We start from the raw sequence: 23,886 nt of genomic DNA on the forward strand, positions 1-23,886 counted from the left end.
CTTTCTTTGCACAGCAGAAGTCATCTCTTGCGAATGTGTTCATACATTTTCATTGGGTTCACACATTTCTTAACAAAGATGTCATTAAAAAAAAGCAAACTCTATTGGTTTTCCCGTGCTAAACAAAAGGAAAACATCCTTTCACAGGTGGTATAGATTCCTTGCATAAGTCTGAATCACTGATCCACCTGTGTGAAACTCCTTTGCACAATTCTTCAATTAGCAATCAGTCACTTTCCACCTATATAAGTGCCACATTTGCAAGCATGGATTAGAGGTCATAGGCAAGCAAAGCTGAAGAATGTCAGGGCTGGATACCCCATGCAAGGAGATTTTTCCCTCGATGCATTGCCAGAGAAAATATTGAATTCCATATGGATGAGAACCTGTGGCCCTTTCATCGTGAACGAATAGACAAAGTGTTTTGAGAGAGTAACAGCCTTTTGCAAGCAGAATTAGTCATTTTGTCCAGAGTGCTTTTGTTCAGACTGCGTTAACTGTTCTGAGAATGTGATGTGATGTGAGTTGACACAGGTATCAAAACGATCGAGAAAAACTCTGATAGCCTTTTTCGTGGTTTCGAGTACCGACTTCGACTGTTTGCTGCAAGTCCTCCCTTCATTCTCATCCCCCATTTCATACTCTCCTCTCCTGTCTAGTAAAGCCTACGGGTAACTTAATCTAAAAAAAAAAGGAATTGAACATCGTCATCAAGTTTAAATATCACAAAAATACTTACTCAACTTTCATTCTCTTCCTTTAACTTATTGTGCAACAACTGCTATTGTATGCCAGTAACAAAAGCATTGTGTGAAGTCGTTTGTCTAACTCCACCACAGCAGACAGGTGCCAGAGTAGAATTAAAGAGGTAAACAAACATTAAAGACGGGAATATTCAATTAACAAAACATAACACAAGTAAAAAAGCACAAGTAGGCTGAAGACTGAGCGATTGAAGGAGCTGTCCATGGTGCTGAAAGTATTTACGTTGAAACTAATGACATTTGTGAACTCCATTATAATTATGCTATACTTTAACTCAATTGTGAAATGGTCATATCATACTCACCATATTTCAAGTAATGTATCTTTATTCCATAATTGCATGTTTTAAAAGTGAACACTTGCCACACTGCTATGCTCTCTGTTAGGTATACTCCTTTGTTCAGCTATATTTAGCAATGTTTTGTGAGGAGTTGCCCTTAATGCTGCTGTTTGTTTTGTTGGCATCTTTCCTGGGATCCCTTTGGACCAGTGGAGCAGTCATGGCAGGGACAGCTCTTTAAGTGTGAACATGTCTGACAGTCTGTGATCTATTGGCACAAAGGCATAACTCTGCTGACCTCCTCTTCGCTTTTCCTTTTCTTTCTTTTTATTCTTTCATCTTTGTTTCCAAATGTTTCAGTCTTGAACACACATGTCCAGTGGATCACTGTCTCCTTACACACAGATTCCCCGGGAGGTTTAGACCAGCTTGCAAAATCAAATTCTCTTATTCTACAGTTCTGTTTTTTCAAAGGAGACCTCCAGCTCTACCCTCCAGTTATTTGTGTGCTCAGACTGCACACTATTGATTGCATGTCAGAGGTCAAGCTCAACAGCAGATTCACAAGGTAAAAATGACTGCAAAACCGCTTTATGTAAGTGTTATGCCTCCTCGAGCACCAAGGGAAGTGCGAGAGAAGCCGGGTGTGTAGGTGTGCGGAGAACTTGAATCAAACCATGTGGCCAATGCTTTGTGTGAACACGTGGGTGGGCTCCAGATTGAGCAAGATGCAACACTAACTACACGAGCATGAGAACACAACAGCAGGCCTACAGACTTAGTGGCTAATTACAACGTAGTGTCTCTGCTGGTGGGGCACTGAGGACACAGCAGCGAGTGTGCATTCTGGGGCGGAATCAATGTCATTTAAAGTGCATATGACAGGTGCATGTCCCTGTACTGAATATTTATCACAGTTGTACATCAGGAAAAGCCTTCAACCTGAATCATCAATAAGTGACATTCCATCTAAAATGCAGAGACAATTTACAAACAACTGACTTTTCTGGCAGTTTTAACAAATCATTTATCAGAAGAAAAGGTATTAATATTAGTCAAATAATAGTTATTGCGCAGTTTGTACGGATTTTGGCCTTTGTTTACAATATGGTTGGTAGGTAACAGTTGTGGAATTGCCTTGATCTCTATGTAGATGTAATTGCTTTGTCTAGAATGTTCCATGTTTAGTATGGTATTAAACTTATCTGACTATCTCCATATAGACAAGCAGACATAGAGCTATGCCATGTGATCACTCAAGATATTATTGCTTTCTACATTTTCCTGAACATAAGTCCCAGTGCTTCGCCAGTGGTATAGGGGTATTGGTGTTCCAACCCTCGACTTCAATTTATGTCTATATCGATTTTCCGATTTTTAATCGATTTGCATATTAATGACCAATAATCAATTCGTACGTCCAAAGATCGATTTTATTCTTTTATTTAAAAAAAAAAAAAAAATAATAATAATAATAATAATAATAATAATTTTAAAATATATATATATATATATATATTTTAAAATTAAAATTATTTTCTATATTTCCCTCAGTGAACTTTAATCTACCTTCAAGAAAGATAATTCAGGACTCCTGGATTATCTTTCTTGAAGGTAGATTGACCCTTAACCTTTTCATCAGTCTTCCAGCCATCAGTAACTACCAATACTTGTAAGATTTGCTGTTTAATATTGATATAATGCTAGTTTTAATATGTTGCTTCTCTACACAGTCATGAAGTGAAGGAAACGGTTCAAATACATTTTTCATTTTTAATAACATTAACCCCCGGATCGAATCGAAATCGGATCGAATCGAAATCGGATTGAATCGGAAATCAGATCGAAATCGGAGCGAATCGGATGGAATCTGAGAAATTGGAAAAAAATCGATTTTGAAACGTAAAAATCGGAATCGAATTGATTCTTGAAATTTGAATCGAAACCCAGCTCTAGTCTATACTCTCTCCCCATTTCACTGAGCAGCTGTCATGTCTAATAAAGCCTTCAGGCTAGAAAGAAATCTTTTTGAGCATCACTCTTTGCTTGTCTGTAACACCATGGAACATACTGTACTGTATATACATGGTATGTGGTTACTTGAAATGCCAGTGGTAGCAAATAATTATAAATGAGGATTGGTCTCTGAACCAGCCTCTCTCGTATATAATATTTTATGCTGGACACTGAAATAGGTTGTCTAGGAAACACAAAGTTAATAACCTGTGGGAGTTTGGGATCAGAGGGAGTTGAAATCCCTTTTCTATTTTACAACCACTTGAGGTTTTCGAGGCTGAGTCTGTGTCAGAGCGCAAAAGCCTTGTTTAGTACTGGTCTGTCAACTATAGACTATAACTTAATACAAGGGCTTTCATTATCATTCACTTGAAGGATGTGTCTGATAATTTAGCCTTTTTGTTTTGAGTTGAAAAACTCAAAAAATAGGGAGCGATTGCAGTAATGTTTTCACACTTGCCAATTTTATACTGATCAAAACCTTATGCTACCAAATGTTTATGACTTATGGGCTAAGTCAACTCACTGAGGTATGTAAATATGTACATCCATGCACCTGGTTCTTCGTTTGTTCCATAATAGTTTTACATACAAACTCAAAATAGTCTCAAGTGATCATAATTCCAGTCTAGCAAACTGTAGGTAAGCATAAAAAGGCTTCAGATGACACCTCTGCTCTTTGTTTATCCGTTAAAAAACAGCATTTACAAAAACACATTTCAAAAAGTAACTGCACCCAATTACCCCAAGGAGAACCTGTCTTTGAACTTAATGAGTCTGTGTTTACGTGCAATTCGTCACTTTTCACATGAGTTATTTTTGGATTCATTTCTGACATACTGAAACAGGCAGCAGGGTGGCACTAGATTCCATTTTCACCCCGAGGACCTATGCTTGTCATGTCAAGGGAAATTGACACGTAACAGATGTGACTGCGCCCTCCAGTGCTGTTATGTCGAGGGGCTAAGCGGTTCCTTATCTGAAATAATGAGAGATATAGCATGTAAATAGGCTTGACATTTTCACCACAGGCTGACAGGCTGCTCTTTACATGGCAGCTCTTGTTTAAACCCTCAAACCTCTCCCGAAAAGAAGACAGATGGCACTTCACATTTGTGCATGAAGAGTAAACTATTATGTTGCTACTGTTCACAAGATTTTGCAAGGTTTCCTGAGAATATTCTACAGCATTTATTGTGATTTATGGACTTTACTCATGCATCAACTGGTCTGCAATTCAAAAGGAATAATACCAGTTTCAATGTTGCTAAATTACCAGGAAATAAACAGGCAACTTAACTCAAAACATGTCATCTGACAGAGAAGTCGGTAAGTGCTTCAACTGTCACTGTCCTTAAATGTTCCTGTTTTTTAACACACTCTGCCAACTCAGAGTAAAAAAACAGTCTACAGCCAACAAATAACAGCTTGACCCACAACAGCCCGAGTACACTGCAATTGTCAGAGCTCACTGCGAGAAGTAAAGAGGAAAGACTTTCAAAAGCAGCATGCTGACATGTCATTTCAAGTATTATACGTCACAAAGCTAGAGAAGTGTATAAAATAGAGAATCAAGGCATAGAAGTGTTTTAAAAGCATTAGAAAGCAGAGAGCATATACTGAAGAGTTCATTCAACTTAGTAGTGAAGTGAATCTTAGTAGTAGTAGTAGTAGTAGTAGTAGTAGTAGTAGTAGTAGCAGTAGCAGTAGCAGTAGCAGTAGCAGTAGCAGTAGCAGTAGCAGTAGCAGTAGTAGTAGTAGTAGTAGCAGTAGTAGTAGTAGTAGTAGTAAGTATTATAGAGATGCTTCTTCCGCCTGTACCTATGTCAAAAGTGCATATTTTCAGTCAAAAATGTTGGACTGTATTAGAGGTTTCTGTGGTATAGTGGGTAGAAACAGTGAAACTTGGAAAACGTGAGGATACAATAGAAGATGCATGAATAACAAGCGCTGACTCTGCTGAGCCAACAGTTTGTCACTACCTGCTCCATCAGTCTTACCTGTCCCACCTCTCTGCACCACCAGGCTGGTCTCTGCACCCACCGAGCACTCCTTCAGCAGCTCCACCACCTGCGTGTGTGTGAATCCCTGTACGGGCTGCTTGTTTATCTCCACTATGAGGTCTCCCTCGCACAGGCCGGGACAGCCCAGAGGCTCCAGCACCTGCTTCACCCTCTGTCCTGTAGCGCTGTCTGCAATCGTGAACCCAAACCCATCCACGCCTTTCACCATGTTCAGAGTCAGAAGCTCGCCCTGGGTTGGTCCCGAAGATGCCATGGATACACTGTCCGGAGGTGTGGTCCCAGTGCCAGCCGGAAGTGACCCGTCCAAATGTGTGTCCCCCGGGTGTGGGGTGAGGAGCTGTTGGGCGTTCACTTGCTCTTGACTCGGATCTGTGACAAAACGTGCCGTACGGGACAGATAGTCCAGGTAGTTGTCGTAGGTGGCTCTCCCATTGACCACTATGGGGCGCTGTTCCATGATGCCCAGTGGGGAGATGATGGTCGTTGTGGTGTTGTTGGAGTTAGCGGCATCCTCCGGATCGTAGGGCAAAGGGTAACCACGACATAAAACCATGGTGACACTCTGGCCGATTGGGACCGACTGGAAAAGTTTGACAACATCTGCATGTGTTGTGCCCAGGACAGACATGTCGTTGATGTACACAATCACATCACCTAAAACGAGAGAAGATAAATATACATATATTTAAACAGAGCATAAAATAAAGAACATTAAAGAACAGATTAAGTTAAAGGGAAGATAATCTTTATTCATCCCACAATGGGGAAATGTTATTGTTGCAACGCAAAGTACAAAAACAGCAGAATGAAATAAAAAAATTAAAAAGTGAAAAAAATGAAAAATATGTAAAAAATAAATAAAAATATAAAGAATATGTACAATAAGTCTACAATAAGGCCAGGTCTACAAGCAACAGCATTTTTTGTTCTTCCCCAGCTTTTGTCACATTACAATGAACCTTTTTCATTTACTTCACACAATTGATCATGATTGTTAGCCCATATGCAAACATACAAACACACAGAGATGTTCAAAGGAAATCAATTCCAGCCTGTCAATAATGCAGTATGACAGTAGACAATTCATTTTTCCCCATTCATTTTCTACTGCTTGTTCCCGTTAGGGGTCGTGGGTGACTGGAGCCTATCCCAGGGACAGGGGCCAGCTTAGGGTTAACACAGAACCACTCCCACATTCATTCACTAGGGGCATTTTTAGAGCTGCCAGTTTAACACATGCATGTGTTTGGACGGCGGGAGGAAGCCGGAGGAACCCAGAGAGAACCCACGGTAACCCACGGTAACATGGGAAAGACATGCAGACTGCACCCAGAGAGATATTTGACATTATTTAAAAATGACTGTTGGGCTTGATTCAACACAAATGTCACCTATGACAAATGTGTTGGTTTCTTTTGCAGACAGTGATGGCTCTGTGGTTATTTCAGGTTTCTCAGGTCCTGTAAGGAGAAGTGTAATTAGGAAGAGACTATGAATGATAATAAAATAGGATGTAGTGTGCACCCCGGGCTTGATTAAAGACCTTGGCATACTACAATACAATGCAGCACATTAAAGTGGTTTGGTGGTTTGAGGCTTTGCGAACATTACCTCAACAAACATAAAGCATTTTCTTCAGATAAACATAGCTAGAGATAGTGCTTTATCTGAACCAAAATAGTGCCCAAGACAGGAGAGTTTAAGGCTGGATTTATATAATTCAAAAACTTTTATTTCCTGCCTCCAATATATTACTTGGCTAGAGATAAAGAAACAAAACGACAATTTCCATATGTTTAGACCTAGTTTATGGTAAAAAAGAAAAGAAAAAGCTTTGTATTTTCTGTGTCTGTTCAAAATAAACTAAACCCTGCACAAAATTTAATGTCTTCTCTTGTCGTCGGGAAAAAATGAACCAAGGTGAAATCATTTTTTCATAAAAGCTTCAAAAAGCAGAGGCATTTTTCAATCACAAAGGCATGATTTTCGTCAGATGAAAGGAGTCGTGATTGTATAAGCCATATTTAAGTATCAAAGCAAGTTTGTCAACCCAAACCGTAACACAAAAAAAAAAAGGGTTCAAGGTTTGAGAATTTTTTTGGTTAAGAAAAGAGTTGCATAGACCCTCAATCTGAAATAAGGACAATGTTGTGAATGAGCTTATTGCAGTCACAATAATCCTTTTTTGGCTCAGATAAAAATACTAAATACAGCATTTTATTCAGACACCACACAGACTTCTAAAACCAAAGCCGACAAACATAATTACCAGGGACGATAATGAAAACTATTTTGTTTTAATTGCAGCCACAATTATCACACTCTTTGTCGAGAGGGATGGGGGGAGTGTGACATTGTGTGCAAAGCAATGAGTCATGATTTGAAAGCCAAGCATATCTTCACCTTGAAAACACCACTGCAACTTAACTAAATCACTGAAAATACAAAGCTATACAGACACGCCGATAGCAGCAAGGACTTTATTAAACCAATCAGGTAAACCATATTGATTCCTTGGATTAGTTTGTAGATTGTTGTGATTGACAGCAGTGAAATTCAGATATCACCTACATTTTCCGTTTCCAATTGCAATGTCTAAGCGTCTCCTGAAGTTTTAACACTCATGTAATGATCTTGACAAAGTGAGCTCACACCTTGAGGCGATGTGACGTGAGGGACTTTTTAATTAATCTGGGTAAACGCCGTAGACTTTAGCCTTGAGCGCTGGTGTCACAATCGATAAGCGAGCGCACGAGCAGAAAACAAATGACGGTGTCGCAACCTGGTGTCACCTCACCTCGACCCTCGGTTCTCACGGTTAAGGACCACAGAGGAAACGCAGCTACCCGTGACTCAGGAAAAAGGCGAGCATACTAACTAGCTGAGTAGCAGACTGGTTAGCAATTCTGCTCTTGAGAAGAGATTATTAGTTGTCGAGTGGCGTATGTTTTCCTATGGATTATTGTTTTCTGTGCGGGAACAAGGGATTTATCACACTGTCCAATGCTTGTGTTTGTGGATGGAAAGGTGCTGCTGACCAAGAGGCAGGGCAGGTAAATCTTTGAAGTTCCTAATGAAAATACTGGACTTTATTCTGGTGGTTCCCAACTTTTTTTTCTCCCAAATACCCGCATGAAGCTTTGTCTCACATTAAATCTGTCTACTACAAGTTGTTTTGTTGATATTGATGTTAAAAATGTGTAATATATGAAGAAACTTTTTCTAAAATACTATTCACTTTTACATTCCTTTTTGAGCTAAAAAAAAAATCCAAGCACCCGAGAAAGTGCTCCCACATCCCTGGTTTAGAAACACTGCTTTAGACGGGCTCCTTACATTAAAAGTAGGATTATTATGGCCAATTGACATGTTTAGAGTTTCTCCTTTGGCAACACTTGAAGGCCATTGTGTATCAGGTAATGCCATTACAATCATAACTCCAAATTGTGCAAATGAAAGTTCATCACAGTGGAAAACACGTATTATAAAAAATATAAGTGTTTTCGTAACAATTGTAATCATGTAGAGTACATTATATAAATAAAAACAGACATGCACACTATGTCTGTAAACGTATGGCCCACCCAGTATAATAAGATGTAAAACTGCATAAATCGGATAAACCTCACCTGAATTGCAGACACTTTAAAATTACATAACCCTTTAAGCATAGATTTAAATTTGAAACCGTTATAGTTGTTAAGACTGAGTACTCGAAAGGACTTAGAGGTATTTAATAACTGAGCTGTCCAGGTAACCTATTTCATAAGTATTAATCCACCACTATAATCTCATTGGCTGCACCTGCCTCTGCACTGACAAACCTGGTCCATATCTTTTGAACTTTTAATACAGGCGGACCACTCCAGCACGTATCTGTGCACGTGTGAATCGGATCATGTGTGCTGCAGTTCAACCCCCATGTGACCACAGCCAGGCGTGATGCGGATTGTAAAGATTAATGGGCGAGCTGGAGTCTGCAGATGGCTTACATACATGCACACACTGACACAGTGCTGGGCTGCACCTGCAGTGACGATACGTGGTGCGTTTCTGTGTCACATTTCCTATATACTGTACATGGCATGTTTTAGGATGTTGTAGATGATTCTTCTATGAACAACTTAACACACACATATCTTTAGACAGCGTGCAGAGGTTAAATAATAATAATCTGAAAACATGTGCCGTAGACTGCAAAAGATTGAGTGGTTTCAGTGAATAACATCAATTCAAAATCACTCTGCTACTACGCATCTTGAAAGGTGCCGTTTCAGCAAGTATTCATTTCGTCTACGAGACATGCTTCCCATTTGACAGGAACATTTGTCTTTTGTTTGTCTGCTTGTGTTGAACAGATTCTCAGGATGTATGCTACTTTACCTGTGGCCATCTTCCCATCAGCTGCAGCAGGTCCATCAGGGATAACACTTTTGACCTGGAGGAATTCATCTGGCTCGTCGCCTCCAATTATAGTAAATCCAAAGCCCATGTTGCTTTTTTGCAGAGCGGTGGATAAGAAACAGCCCTTCAGCTGAGTGGGGTCCCGGGTGAATGGTGGCGTCTCTATAAACGACACATACAGAAATAAACCTCTTACAGACACCACTTCTGTGAAGAATTGACAAAGGGACCTGCAAAGCTGAGGCAGGGCAGTGCTCAATGGGTGGGACGCAAGGAAAGTCAATCCATTAAGGAATAGCCACAGGAAACTGGAGAGGAATTAGCTGCAGCGCTTTATTGCAGGTGGCTGTGAGCTTTGAGGATGCAGGTGTTGTTTTGGATTTGGTGCAGTTCAGAAAATATATTTTTCTATATAATCCCTAGAAGTCATCTTTGGTCCCATGCTGAGATGAGAAAAGAGGCAATATCAGCACTTGACATACTGGGCTTTAGATAAGAATGTTCAGAGAAACTGGGAAAGCACAGGGATTTTGGGGAGAAAGGGGCACTGGGACAGTTTTAAAGAATGGTTGGCATTTGTAAGTGCTCAGCAAGCAAGCAAGCTTGTCAGTCTTACTACCCTTCCAGTATTTACTTCCAAAGTCTTATTATTGCCAAATACACTGCAGCATATGAAAGCTTACACTGTCACTAGAACGACTTAGCTGCCTAAAGGGAAAGTTTGCTTGCAAGCTAGCATGCTTAGATGGTAAGAGGTAACCATGGGACCGGCAGTGAGCCTCTTTTGCTTGTCTCTTGGCCTACTTACTGACAAAGTGCCACAGGGACTGGGGGCTAAGCACAGGCTGCTGTAGCAGCACAGTGCAGGCCGAGGTGTGAAGTGGCTCCTGATGGGGAAACGTATTCATCCGCCGCGTCAGAACGCGCCGCAGGGGGGAGGCGCTGGCGGAGGAGGAAGTGACATACGCCGTGGCTCTGCGACCTGCAGCCGGCGAGCGGGACAGGTCACTGAGGCTATGGCAGCGCTCGTGCACTGTGCCGACCTGAGCGAGCAAAGATCTGGGCAGGGTTGCAAAGGGGCACACATCCTCCACTGCCATCCACATTTAGAGGGGAAGTAGGTGCATGAGAGAGGGAGGAGACACAGAGTGTAACCACAGAGACAGCTCTAGCATGTTACTACGGAAACCAACCTCCACTTCACCATCCAGTTTTACCAGCAGTGGATCTGACTGCTACAAAAACAGGGGTATGTGAAAGTGGGCACAGCAATCAGGTTGTGAGAAGTAGAACAGACTTCTATTTACTTGTATTATACCCATACATTTTATGAATGCTGCTCCACAGTTTATTTGTGCACTGGTAACTCTACAAATAAAGATCGCCGTTACATGCATAAGCCCCGCTCGGTGCCAGCTTACCTCTGTAGATGGTGGGGAGTGGCAGTGAGGACAGACCCTGGCTTTGCATCTGCTGTTGCTGCTGGACTCTTCTTTTAGCCTCCAGAACCGGATTCTCAAACTGGGTCCTTCTATTTATGTGGCTACAATAATACATAAATAAATAAATAAAACCCCATCAGAGAAGCCTTCAGATGTCTCCCCAAACTGTTATCTCCAGTATCCAAGGCATCTTAAATTATAGCTCTAAACCGAAAAATACTTTTTATGATTTATTAAGGAGCAGGTCTTATTATGTAAGTGAACTGCGGAATAGTTTTGCTGAGTAAAAGGAACAAAAGAATGATTCAAGCGGCAGGAGAAATCTAGAATGGACATTTCCTCTCCATCCTACATTGCTTCTAAAGTCATTTGCAAAGAGGAAAAGTGCTGTAGGATGTAATTTGTGTTAGCAAAATAAGCCCTCATTATATATTTTCTTTGAGCCACATTGCACAGCTTCCTCTCCACCTAATCAATGCAGCATCTTCATAAGACTAATTACAAAAGGCTAACTACATTGTGCTTGCTTACATAACATCAGACTCGCTGACTCTCTAGTGACGACAATGCAAAACAAGACATTGATCAAGTGCTTTTTAGAGTGCAACTAAGTGTCATTCAGAAACCTTTCTTGGGCAAAGTCAAGCCAAATGACTCTTGTTCTAAAAATAGTTTATTTGGCCCAGAGAGGAGCATATTCAGCCAAAAATATGACACCTCCAAAAAAGGGGACACACAGTTCAATGGAGAGGACTGTGACAGAATACTGCAGTGCTTAATATACTGGGCCAGAGTATAAAGCAAATCAACCATTCGTTTTGATCAAAGAACATGGGAACGTAGAGCTGCCAGTGTTGCGTAAACATTCTTTTCAGACTTTTTTGTCAAAACAAGACCGTATTAAGTTTGTTTATTTAGTTGGTCGGGGCAGTGCATGTTAATGAACATACATGATACACCACCTCTGTAGCCACAAGCTTATTTCAATCTGTTGTCCCGCATTCACTCTCACGACACACTTTCTTTCATACACCAGCATACTGTTGTACATGTTTTAGTGGTAAGGAACACCGGAGCACCTGGAGGAAACCTACGCAGACATGGGGAGAACATGCAAACTCCACACAGAAAGGCATTCGACCACCAGCATGAACTGCTGTGCTACAGTGTCGCCCAAAAAGTTTTGTTTTCTCTCTTTTTACCACCTTTATTTTCTCCTTTTAACAACTTCATTTTCACGTTTAACATGTTTGCTTATATCCACTGTTGAAAAGAGCCCTTAAACAGGAGAGACCGATCCTGGAGAATAAGCCACGCCTGTTGTCAGTGTCACTCAACAGCGCGGATGGGAATGAGGATTTGAACATCTTGTCCGTAGGTGTGCACTAACAGACACACTCTGGATGTGCACGTCTGTGTGTGTCTGGAGCTTAATACAGTTGACCTATGCCAACAAGATGAGTGTGCGTGTGTCAGTAAACAAAGGCAAAATGAAGAGAGCGTGGTTTTACCCCGGCAGAATCCCTGCTTTGGTGACTATCCCTTTTCAACAATGGATACAAGCACATGCGCACATTAAAATGAAAAACTTAACTCGTTTTAACTTAATACTTTCTCATTTTAACAAAAAAAGTCTCTACGTTTCCATATGTAAGTTATATAAAGCACGTTTGTCTCATAGTTTAAGTCTTAGACAAAAGTATGGAAGTGTAGTGTTTTAGTGAAGGGCATAAATGCGATATCTTTATAACTGGGACAACGTTTTACAAAACTTGAAGTGTTTGCAGTTTATTTTCTTCAATCAAAAATGATATATGATAGGTGAATGGTGAAATTAAAATCTGTATTAAATCTGTAACTGTACTGTAACGTCACATACGGTTGACGTTACATTACAATTTTTCCCCTGATGTGAATGTTTAAATAAAATGAGGGGAAAACTAGGTTCTGTCTGCACCCACAAGACGGCTCTAATAAACAAGATTAATACAGCATCAGAGAAAATCAAAGGGAGCCATTACATAGTAAAGATACTTACTCAACATAGTAGCTGCCGTAAATGGGGTCATCGATTTTCTCCCAGCCATATGGAAGCTCTGCAAACAACACAAACACACCACAATAATGAAGGCATGCTCGTTTATTGAACCTGAAACAGCTCATTGATTTTGCCTGAGAGGAATTACTTCTTCAGTAGCATCTTACATCAATAATTACCAGGATGTGATAGGCTAATAACAAAGACAGACTGGACCATTTTGAACCATGTCGGTCTCAGAGCTTGTATAACACTTTGATGATGACACTTGTTATGATGAAAAGAGCAAACTACATCGACTGATTTAAAGCCACTACTTCCCCTTTAATGCCATAGCTCAAATGCTCGAAAAACATGCAAAATAACATCAAATTTTGATAGATCTAGCAGCTCGGATGAAGACAGTAAAATATTAATGCCCCGCTTCTCGACACTGTAAATACTGTGCTTTTATGGACTTTGCATATAGTATAGGCCTTAAAAGTACAAGCACGACGGGAAGTTCACCTTCAGATGTACAACTATTATACGTGCGCGTCAGAGTTATATGTCACTGTGCAAACTTAAAGGTGAATGTATTTCCTACTATCTCCATGGAGACAAGCAGATGACGCCATCAGGTCAAATCTGTGGAGAGGCGACTATAAAATAATAATACTTTTCTATGTATTTTTGAACAGTAAAACATCAGAAACAAGCTCCTTCTTAATCACACAGAATTTGGAGAATACAAACTGAGGCCGAGGAATACAAATAGACTAATGATGTTTGCAGATTTATCAAATTAGTCGCATATGGAAACATGATGATACAAAATCCTGGGGAATAGGATGCTGGCAGTTATCTGACCAAATCAAACATGTAATGGGTGCAGTGCAGTCAGAACCTTATCTAAAATTGTAACAGAAATTGGAAATGTTGTTGTTGTATTGGATTATTATTATTATCTTGGCAACAGTGGTATTCATACTTGCTCACAGACGCAATGTAATACAATAAAAATCTGATCAAAGAGACTCACGGAAATAATAGCATTTTTATTAAAAAGATAAGACAAAGATAATTTAAATCAATCCCTCATTCTCCCCAAATTGCACAAGACCAACCCCAAGATGACTTGAGGAATGCGCCCTGCTGCTCGCTCCTGGGCATTGCAACATACCAAGGTGAAGATGCAGATTCTGTTGACTGGGATCAAAGTGCATTTTTCCATAAAACCGAGACACATCATTCAAAGCTGACATCTCTTTTGAACAAATACACCTTCATCTTTCCTCTTCCCTGTGCCCCGAGCGCTTCAACAGAGCGCAGACATTTTAAAGAGTGCAATAGGAGTTCCCCATTTGCTTTTTAGATTATGAAAAATTACCATTTAAAGCCTATTCCCAAATGGAGACGGCAGTGTTTTAGGATAATAGTATGATCATTCAAACCTAAATTAGAAGCAAAGTGTGAGAGGCCTCTGCTAGAATAGAATCTGAGCTAAATCCCGACAGAGCAACGGAACACAGCGCTCTAGTATCAGACTAGCACAGATTACGAAGCCGAATTAAAGGAGACGCAAGCGACTCACAAAGACGACACACATTCCCTTTAGTGTCTGACCGGTGTCTGTTCATGTCTGTGATCGTTTACTGGTGTGTTCAAGCTCTCTTCTGCGTCACTTCTTTAAAGGTGCACTATGTCGCTGCCAGCTTGTCACCTGGAATGTTCCGCAGTATTACTTTAAACGTATCCATCTTACAGTTTACATGTGTTTATATTGCTCAAAAACATGCATTCTTTCAATGAGTGAGCTCAACCTCTCCACAGATCTGACCTGTAACTTGGCCAGATGGCATCGCCCGCTTGTCTCCATGGGGATAAGAACATTTAACGCCATACTGTGAACCATTCAAGGAGAGGCAATAACATTTCGAGCAGATGACGGACCGTCCGCCAGAAGAGTGACAAAGTGCAGTTCAGGGTTGATCCCGGTCTGGGCTAGTTTAGATTTTGTTTGTTGATTAAGGTTAATTTTAGTGTAATTTTAGACCTGGTTTATTCTTTATAGGAGGAGCTTGTTGTGAAAAGTTATAGAAACACTGTACTGGACTGATAGGGCTGTAACGTCAGAGTAAGGATGGGCAGTATGGAGCTAAAACTCAAATCGTGATCTTATTTCTCTGACGATGCATTTCCTAAGCACCATAAAAAGACATGAAATATACTGTATGTATATAAGGCAATTACGAGTGATGAAAGAGTGCTATGTGTGCGGGCACAGTGCTTTGGAACAGCTCCTTAGACCCACCTCCTCTCATTAAATATAAAAGTGTGTTTCATGTTCTCACCTTTAGTGGGCTACACGTCGTCTTTTACTCTACGTCTCTATCTTTATGCATTGGCGCACACACAGCTGAACACTGGATCAAAGACTTGTCATCCATTTGAGTTGGCCTATAAGGGAAAACTCCTCTATTAAAACATCCCTAAGGGAAGCGGAGAACAGACAGGGGAAAAGATCCTTTAAAACATGCTACATACTGCAACAAAACGTGCCACATCACACTTAATAGGTCGGGGGACCCCTCATTCGTCCGGGAGTGTTCCATCGTAGAAAAGGGTTCAAGTGAGAATGACTTTACACTTAAACCCTTTTCTACAATAACACTTAATATTTATGCTTTTTGAGTGCATGTGCTTATATATTACCCTAACTACTCCATTCACTACACATCAGCTATGTTTATGAAAACATAATCTCCTCTTTAGTCTCGGCACTATAACTTAAAAATATTGATATGATATTATTTACATCTCATGTTAGTTCTTACGTCCTGTATATGCCATTTCAAGAAACATCATATTTTATAATGAACTTCAAGGCCAAAGTAGTTTCCTCTGCTCCAAAACCTTAAAAATAAAACAAATTACCGGTAGTTTTGTAGCTACAGTGGCATCTTGCAAGTCAAGTAAGTAGCAAACCAGTAACTTTTATTCAAGCCAGAATGTTTTCTTCATCTTGCAGTTAATTACTTCAAGAGTCAGTGGTCTGTTATTCACAGATTAACTGATTTCACACTCAATGGGAAACAACTATAGTTCATCATGTGTTTCAACTTGGTTGTTAAGAGATTCACACAGCAGGAGGTCAGTCATACTTCCTAAACATATTTTGGCTGCTGAAAGTAATTTATTTTGTGGGGTCTGATGGGACCTGACTGGCAAATTGGTAATTATTTCACAAGTCGAGATGATAAAAAAACTATTTGCTAATCTCTTGAGGGTTTATATAGTCTGATTCATCTTCTAACATAATACATCCATGTCTTTTCTAATGGACAATGTGGCATTCTTCATCTAGCCTTAGAAACAGCCTTGTACTATCCTGGATTTGGACCTTGTGTTGCAAACAAAGATTGCAATTTCTTTGGCATTTGTTCTCCCACAATGGAGATGTTTCAAATTTTCACACCATCCTCCCAGTGATGTCTTGGATGAAGGACCATTTGCCACCAGCAGGAGGCACCCTGGCATCTTTCCCACAACACACTCCAGCCCCAGTATGTCTCAATAACAGCCTCTGATAGTACAATACTCTATTTACCTGCTTCATCCATCTCCTACCTGTAGTTAACGAAATGACAGAAAATGGCAGGAAGACCATCTTTGCTGTATTATTTTTTTTATTTTTGGATTGATTGCTGTTGAAGTAATTTACGCTCACACAAAAAGCCTGTTCAACTCTTTATTTTGACGGCAACCAACTGGGTGTCATGAAAACAATTCTCTGTGTCTTGGATCTAAATCCTCTGCTTTACATCCAAATACAAATTCACAATATTCATAAAACTTCTCTTTACTTCCCTTGGGCCTAAATTAGGGCTAGGAACCCTCACTATTTGATATGACAGCAAACAATATTAATAATGTCCCCATTTAGCGACACATAATGCTTTTACTTTTACTCCGACAACTTTGTAAACAAACACTGACACACCATGACTTATCAATATTTCAGTATTTTGTCACAGCCCAAGACAAGATCCCTCTAAGAGTCAAAAGAAGAAAGTAACTATTAACATTCACATCAGGCAGTTTTGTTAAAGGACAAATATTGTGCATTATTTATATTGTTATCAGACTTTAAGCATGCTCTTGAGAACCTTTTGTTTGGATCTCATGTGCTCCTGTTTAAGACCTGGTTTAGCTCCTGTTTTTGACCTGGTTCAGCTCCTGTTTTAGACCTGGTTCAGCTCCTGTTTAAGACCTGGTTTACGCAGTTGTATTGATCGTGATTAGACAGGAGAAATTCCCAGAACGAGTATGGCGTTAATTTATGGGCTTAAAAGATTCCCAGTTACATCACAGATCAGTTATTGAGGAGATTCAGAACAATGTGTTTTTGACGGCCGGAGGTGAGAGGACTTTCTAACCAGGATCCATCGCACAACTAGTGTGATTGAAGCTAAATGCGGCTCCAGGTATGCTTTATGAGGGAACAATGAACACGGTTAGAAGCTCAAAAAAGTCAATTTTGCATAGGCCGTGTGCTTTAAATGTCACGCCTAAGGACACAAACACGCATTGGTCGTAAGATTTAAAACTAGGATATAAGTTGCAGCTTAGAAACATTGAAAAAACAAACAAACTCCAACACACAAATGTAGAAAAGTGCTGCAAACCCAAAAGCTAGTTGTAAATTAAAAGTTAAGGTTCAGCTCCTGTAGCCATATAAAATAAGTAATACATCAGCAGGCTCATTTTCTTTTGTGCCTGTGGAGTTACCATAGACCCGGGAAGGTGCATAAGTGAATTCAATTATTGTTTAGTTGTTCTATTAAAGCTCATAAATCGTTACAAAGAACAGGTATAATGTGCCTCCGCAGCAGCAGCAACTCCAGCCGCGCGTCCCCTCAGCCCACTAAACATGAATATGGGACAGAGAAGGAAAATTTAGCAATGTATTTAAATTCACCACTATGTACTGTCTAGTTTAGCACCTTGTTCCGGACTGTAGTTTGGGGATTTAGGTGTTTTGTGCCAATTTTAAATTTTTATAACATTTTACAAGTTCAAATTTTCAAGTTGTTTTGCAACTGTGACCCCTGTATTTGTATACTTCATTCAGGACCAAAATGTTTCATAGAGCTCTTTTTATCTATGAGCCCACTCTTTTATCCACTGTGTTGTCCTATGGGTTCAAAGCTGCCTTGCTATCTTTTGTTCAGTCTTATTTATGTCTATTATATGAAAATGTTGTTTTATAACAGCCCAGTGAATGCAACAGATTACATCAAAATTATGTATTCAGGTTAATGGGATTCGGATGATTTCCAAACTAATTAGAGTCCAAACCGTTTCAGAATTTAAAATGGGAAAATCTAAAGTCAGTCTGACCAGAAGCATTAGCATGACTGTCGCTTTGACATGGTTGTTATCGCACTGTTTTGAATTATTCCCTAAATGAGCCAAATTACAAGTGACTGTGCGGCTGACATTAAAAGGCATTGAATACAAACCGCATAAAACCGGGAAAGCAATACTAAGAGACTGTTTCCTAAGTGATTGTACATTTGTTCAAATTGTGTGGGCATTACTCAAAAAATGTGAATAAACCTGAAAAATAAACATTTCTTCTAATTAGACAAAAAGGTGAATATATTTAATCCAAGCTATGGACAAAGATAAGATAAGATAAGATAAGATAAGATAAACCTTTAATATCCACACAAGGGGAAATTTCGACAAGACAAAAATAAATCGTCACTCACAGCCAATTTTTACTGCAATTGCACTTTCATCATTTACGCTACTCAGTGTAAGTTGGAAGTTGGAGGTAAAAAGGTTAAAAAAAAAAGAGCTTTGACAGCTAATTTAGCATGCACATTTCCAATCAAACAAATAACAGAGAAGTCGTTTGACTCCATCCAATCTCTGGGCCCCAGGCATGCTCTGGTGGGGATGTTCCCAAAATGCACCCATCAATCAGACAGCAGACAGCTCCAGAGCCCACAACTAACACTACTGCGCAAACAGTAGGGTTAGCACCGGAGTCAAGGTGAAGGAAGGCGCTGTAGCTCAGAGCTAACTCACCTCAATTACTACCAACTAACTTTGTATCGTACACGTCGGACACTAACAGGGAAATAACATAAGCACTCAGGGGTGCAGCCCAGAGTACATTTAAAACATGAAATGGTACTCATGTAATTGTAATTCACTACACTTAAAATACAGTTGTATTTCAGTCCAGCACAAGTCCAGCTGTCTATGCTCCGGAGTCCTTTCTATGCCCACACAAACGCACAAACACACAAAAAGGCACTGCACCGCCTGCTCTGATTGGCCAGAGCTCAGAAAATATCCAGATTGTGTTTTAAAACAACTTTCACCTAAAACTGTACTATTAATCATGTTCTGTATAAAATACTTGAACCATGACGATACTGTCCTGTGCTAGGCCCATCTCAAAATGCCTGTTCCACACCAAATGCATGTCTATCTAGCTATTCCCCATTATCATTTCTGTGAATCTTTGTCGACAGATTCTGGCGTTGCTGACAGGACTGTCTTGTAATGTGATGAAACCTGCAGAAACATGTCTCAATTTAGTCGCATACCTTTCAGGGCAAAAGTCCAAAAACAAACTTTGAACAAGGATCAAATGAAAACCAAAGGACCCCAGTAGTTTCATTCTCTTTGTACCAAAAATGAACCGTTTGGTGAATTAAAGCAAACAGTGATGCGGTGCTAACACCTCGTCCCAGTTCTGTTCGTCTGGCAAAACAAAACAAGTCGAGGATGAAGAGACACGGTGCACAAAATATGGAGTGGGTTATGTTATGTAAGCTCTGGCAGTCTGTGATGTCAGCTGCCTGGTCTTCACTGGTGACGAGACTTTGAACCAGCGCTAGGGAAAGCATCCAATCCAACATAACATATTTGTTGTGATATGAGTTGTGTGACAGAAATTGGTTGTATGTCTGTAGTGAAAAATGATCATTGTCACTTCTGTGTGTGACTCTTACTATAAATATGTCCTTGAGGACGCAGCTGGAGTTATACAGCAGCAGCAGCAGCAGCATGTGTTAATGAGGAAATGCAAGGAGAGTGTTGGTCGGAATAAGGAAGTAGGCAGCTACGTAAAAGCAGTACATTTATCATGAGTTTTTGGCTCCTGCAGTGACACTATGGCCATGTTCCCAGATCCAAGAATGGACTTTGCTGTGGACAATATTTCAAAATCATGAGTAACTGTTACAACAGGCAAGAATAATTCTTTATTCCTGGCATGTTTTGTTGGTAAAATGTGTTTGTAGTGGAGAATGCTGCTTGCTTTATGCATCCAAATGTAGTAGTTGTATAATAAGCATGATTAAAAATGAACATAAAAACCATATACATGCAAACTGGATACAAAAAATGTAGGAAGAAATATATGAAGATATGCAGAAAAAAGGAAAATCACTGCAGAAAATATTATCTGATCATCTCATTGGAATCATCTCCCCAAATATTGAGACATTCATTTTTGTCAATATCGCCCCCAACAATACAGAGTACTGATAAAGAAATTATTCCTCATTAAATTTAGCCCTCAGAATCACATTTAAAAGGCTGTAATGTAATAATCAATGGGCTTGAGTGAATATTGTCCAAGGTCTCATGTGATTCTGAACCTGCCCCTGAGGAAACGCACTGAAAATCAGAAAAAGTGCGCGGTCACAAGAGTTTAACACACATACGAGCTTGTATTCTTGACAAAACCGTTATCTATTTTTTTGTATTGGTTGAATACATAAACTAATCTGAACATTATGTTACGCGGCTCCAAAAACCCAATTTCCCTCCAAATTGGCATTAAGGAGTTTTAAGAGACTTGAATGCATTTACAAGATAAGATAAGATAAGCCTTTGTTTGTCCACACAATGGGGACATTTCAGTGTTGCAACGCAAATAGATACAGAAGTAAAAGAACAGATAACTTATAGGAAGCTTTAAAAATAAAAATCTTAAAAGAAAAACTCTTATGAACAAAACTCTTACAGCTGTACTCGCTTGAATTTATAGTTGACTTTGGAAACTGTTGCAGCCTAAATAATTCAAAATCCCTTCATCCCAACTTTCAAGCTTCACAGAAAAAAAAAAGCTTTTCATTGTCTTTAAGTGTCCGATCTAAATGCATGAGTATAAATGTTGTTTGCATCTCCTGGGCCCGTGGTAATGTGGCATTTGTGCCCTCTTCGCCCTCATCTCCACTGCTGTCCCATCACGGCTCAGACTCTGCGATCCTGTTAGTGCTTATCAGAGCATGGCCAAATCCCAAACACACACAACCACCTTTTGCTCCGATCAATACCAAATTTACAGAGGCAGCCGTTTCCCCTGGAGTTAAGCTCTCTCAAACACATATTCTCTCAAGCAAGTTGTAGGGGCAACGATACCGCAAAGTCAGTGATATGTGAACTACCATCTCATCGGTGCGCGCCGTTTTTGACAAGCAATAAAGAGTACGTCAACTGTAGCTGCTTAGCAAAGGAACGCGAGCTTACAAACAGGTTACTAAACTTGCCGTCTCGATGTTGAACCGTTCGCGAGCCCCTTAATCTGGATGAATCACGCAGAGAGATCAATAGCAGAGCTCCAAAACAGAAGCACACCTCCCCCATTGAAACGCCCTTAATGGATAAAAAGGATTGGAGTGTGGAGATAAAAGTGCAATCATATTTGGACTAATTCCTCTGAAGAACCGCTGCTGTCTATTTCTTTGTGCTGTTTCATCAGTGCACAGCTCTTCCTTTAATCTCTAATGATGAAGAAGGAACAAGGAGTTTCTACAACCACAAGGGACACGCCGCACCGGGATGGAGGATCTGACAGATAAGGCAAGAGGGGTGACAAAAACAGTCTGGAAGTTCACCATTTTAATCCTACGGAAGGTGAAAATAGGGCTGAACAATGTATCAAACCACAAACGCTGCAATTGTTTAGATAATATAATGTCCTATGATCTGAATCCTAATTTGAAAACATAAACTGTAAATTTAATTGCCATTGAAACCTGCCAGAAAAGGGTGGAATAAAATGATTACCCTTTTCTGTCCAGGTATTTTTTCCCCACAAAATTGTGCCGTCCTATGTGAAAATGCCACTTTAATTTGTTAACCAAATGAAGAATAAAGACTTGAGAATTAAGAAACCGATAAGAAAGCATCGGCAATGGATATGAGAGGGATTCCAATTGATTTGAATCAGGAAAGAGATAAAACATGGGATGCCAAATAATAATGGCCGTGTTTTTTACAATTTGTTTTTACTACAAAAACTTGGATAACTAAAGGAAAAACATTGACATAAGCTATAAAATGATCAACGCAACAAGGACAATAATTCCACAGATTTCATTTCGTTTCTCTCCCTTTCCACATTTTGTTTTACACCTGAGACATTTTTTTCCCCCCACAAAGAAACACAAAATGTAGACTTCAAAGCACACTATGACCTTGTTAGTTGTTTGTACGTCAGTTTGCAGCCAGTCCATCTGAGCACAAGGCCAGAGGTATTTTTAGAGAAACCTAAGCCGCGCACTCAAGACAGAGTTACAAAATAAAACCCTGATGCGTCCACACATGTATACAAAGGAGCTGGATTCAAGTGGGAGAGAAAAGGTCAACAGAAGAGCCGTGTTTCAACAAAGGGCGCCATAACCAAAACCGGTTTGACTGAGAATAATATTGTTAATGCCAGAAAGTAGAAAAAAAGCATGTAAAGTCAGAGCGAAGTGGAAATTAAGGTTCATGTTTTGTATGTGTTCTTTAGCATTTCATTTGTCAGTATTTTGGATAAATACGTGTGGTAAATTGCAAAGTAGTTACGTGATGTAATATGATATTGTGCGAGATCTTTGAAAAGATACAAATTGGCATTCTGAGCAATTAATCCAGAATAAAATGTTATCCTATACACACAACAAATGCTTCCATCTGCCCACTAAAAGCGTTCTCATAAGTAATAGAAGATAAATAATTACACATTCATATAGAGACATGTACAGAAGCATGAGTCAGGTTTCAATTGGCTTGACATGAATTAATTCTGTTTGCCATGTGTAAGAGTGGGCGAAAGGCTCACTCTTTACTGGCCTAAAACACACCTTAAAGCCATCCAAAGTGACACATAAGTATCAAAATAAGCCAGCACATCTTGTTAAGTAAAGATTAAACCCACAAAATTGATGTTCTGGGCAGCTTGTTGAACAGAAAAATCCCCGGGAGGATGTCAAATCGAGACGTTGCACTCACCATCTTCTTTGCATTCCTCCGGCGGTTTCGCCTTCTTGGCCAGCCTCGGGTCCAGCCACGATGTCGTCTTGGTGTTGTGGCTGTACGGGAGATAGAGTGAGAAGCAGCGTGTGATAGATGGAAAGAAACACCGGACTTGGCAGAAAAAGGGAACGAGGTTGGTTAGATTCTTAATTCGGCGGCGGAGCTATTCCAGCGGAGCAGAGATGAGCCTCCCTTGGTGGTGTGGCTGAGCAGGAAAGGTGTCGAGGAAGACTTCTAAAAAAAACGTCTTAGGTTAACAGAATCGGAATCGATACTTCTAATTTGCTTACTGACGCTCGTTAGCACGGAGGGGGGCGGGGGGGAGAGGGCAGGGCGCTTGGGGGTGACGGAGGGGAACAGCTGTGGACTTGACGCGTGCCAGGTCTGATCCGTATGGGCAGAAACGATACTGTGCCAGGCAAACTCGAGGCATCTCAAAACTAAAATGCCTTCACTTTATCACGGCAGAGCGAGCGAGAGAGGACGGGAGGGCGGCGGAGTAATGGATCTCAAATAAAAGATGAGGAGGATGAAAGATATGATTGAGCTGAAGTCGTAGGATCGCGTGGCCTCTGCGTTCCCGTCCCGTTTCTTTTATTACATGCG

General features: G+C 40.2%; 1 protein-coding gene across 2 annotated transcripts in view; it reads right to left on the bottom strand.

The window, feature by feature from the left end:
- Positions 1-23,886, bottom strand: part of magi2a (membrane associated guanylate kinase, WW and PDZ domain containing 2a) — a 174,445-nt gene that overhangs the window by 17,917 nt on the left and 132,642 nt on the right. The window contains exons 6-11 of one of the 2 annotated variants that reach the window (XM_072455160.1): positions 23,257-23,336; positions 12,970-13,027; positions 10,911-11,032; positions 10,298-10,582; positions 9,469-9,651; positions 5,062-5,739 (exon numbers count right to left, since the gene is read on the bottom strand). In XM_072455160.1, the coding sequence (XP_072311261.1) occupies positions 5,062-5,739; positions 9,469-9,651; positions 10,298-10,582; positions 10,911-11,032; positions 12,970-13,027; positions 23,257-23,336 (1,406 nt within the window). The remainder of the gene's footprint in view (positions 1-5,061; positions 5,740-9,468; positions 9,652-10,297; positions 10,583-10,910; positions 11,033-12,969; positions 13,028-23,256; positions 23,337-23,886) is intronic. The other variant, XM_072455161.1, reaches the window with a different exon arrangement.

The sequence above is a fragment of the Eucyclogobius newberryi genome, unplaced genomic scaffold (genome assembly GCF_026437365.1).
Source record: "Eucyclogobius newberryi isolate DKJ021-1_F unplaced genomic scaffold, fEucNew1.0.hap1 SCAF_2, whole genome shotgun sequence".
NCBI lineage: Eukaryota > Metazoa > Chordata > Actinopteri > Gobiiformes > Gobiidae > Eucyclogobius > Eucyclogobius newberryi.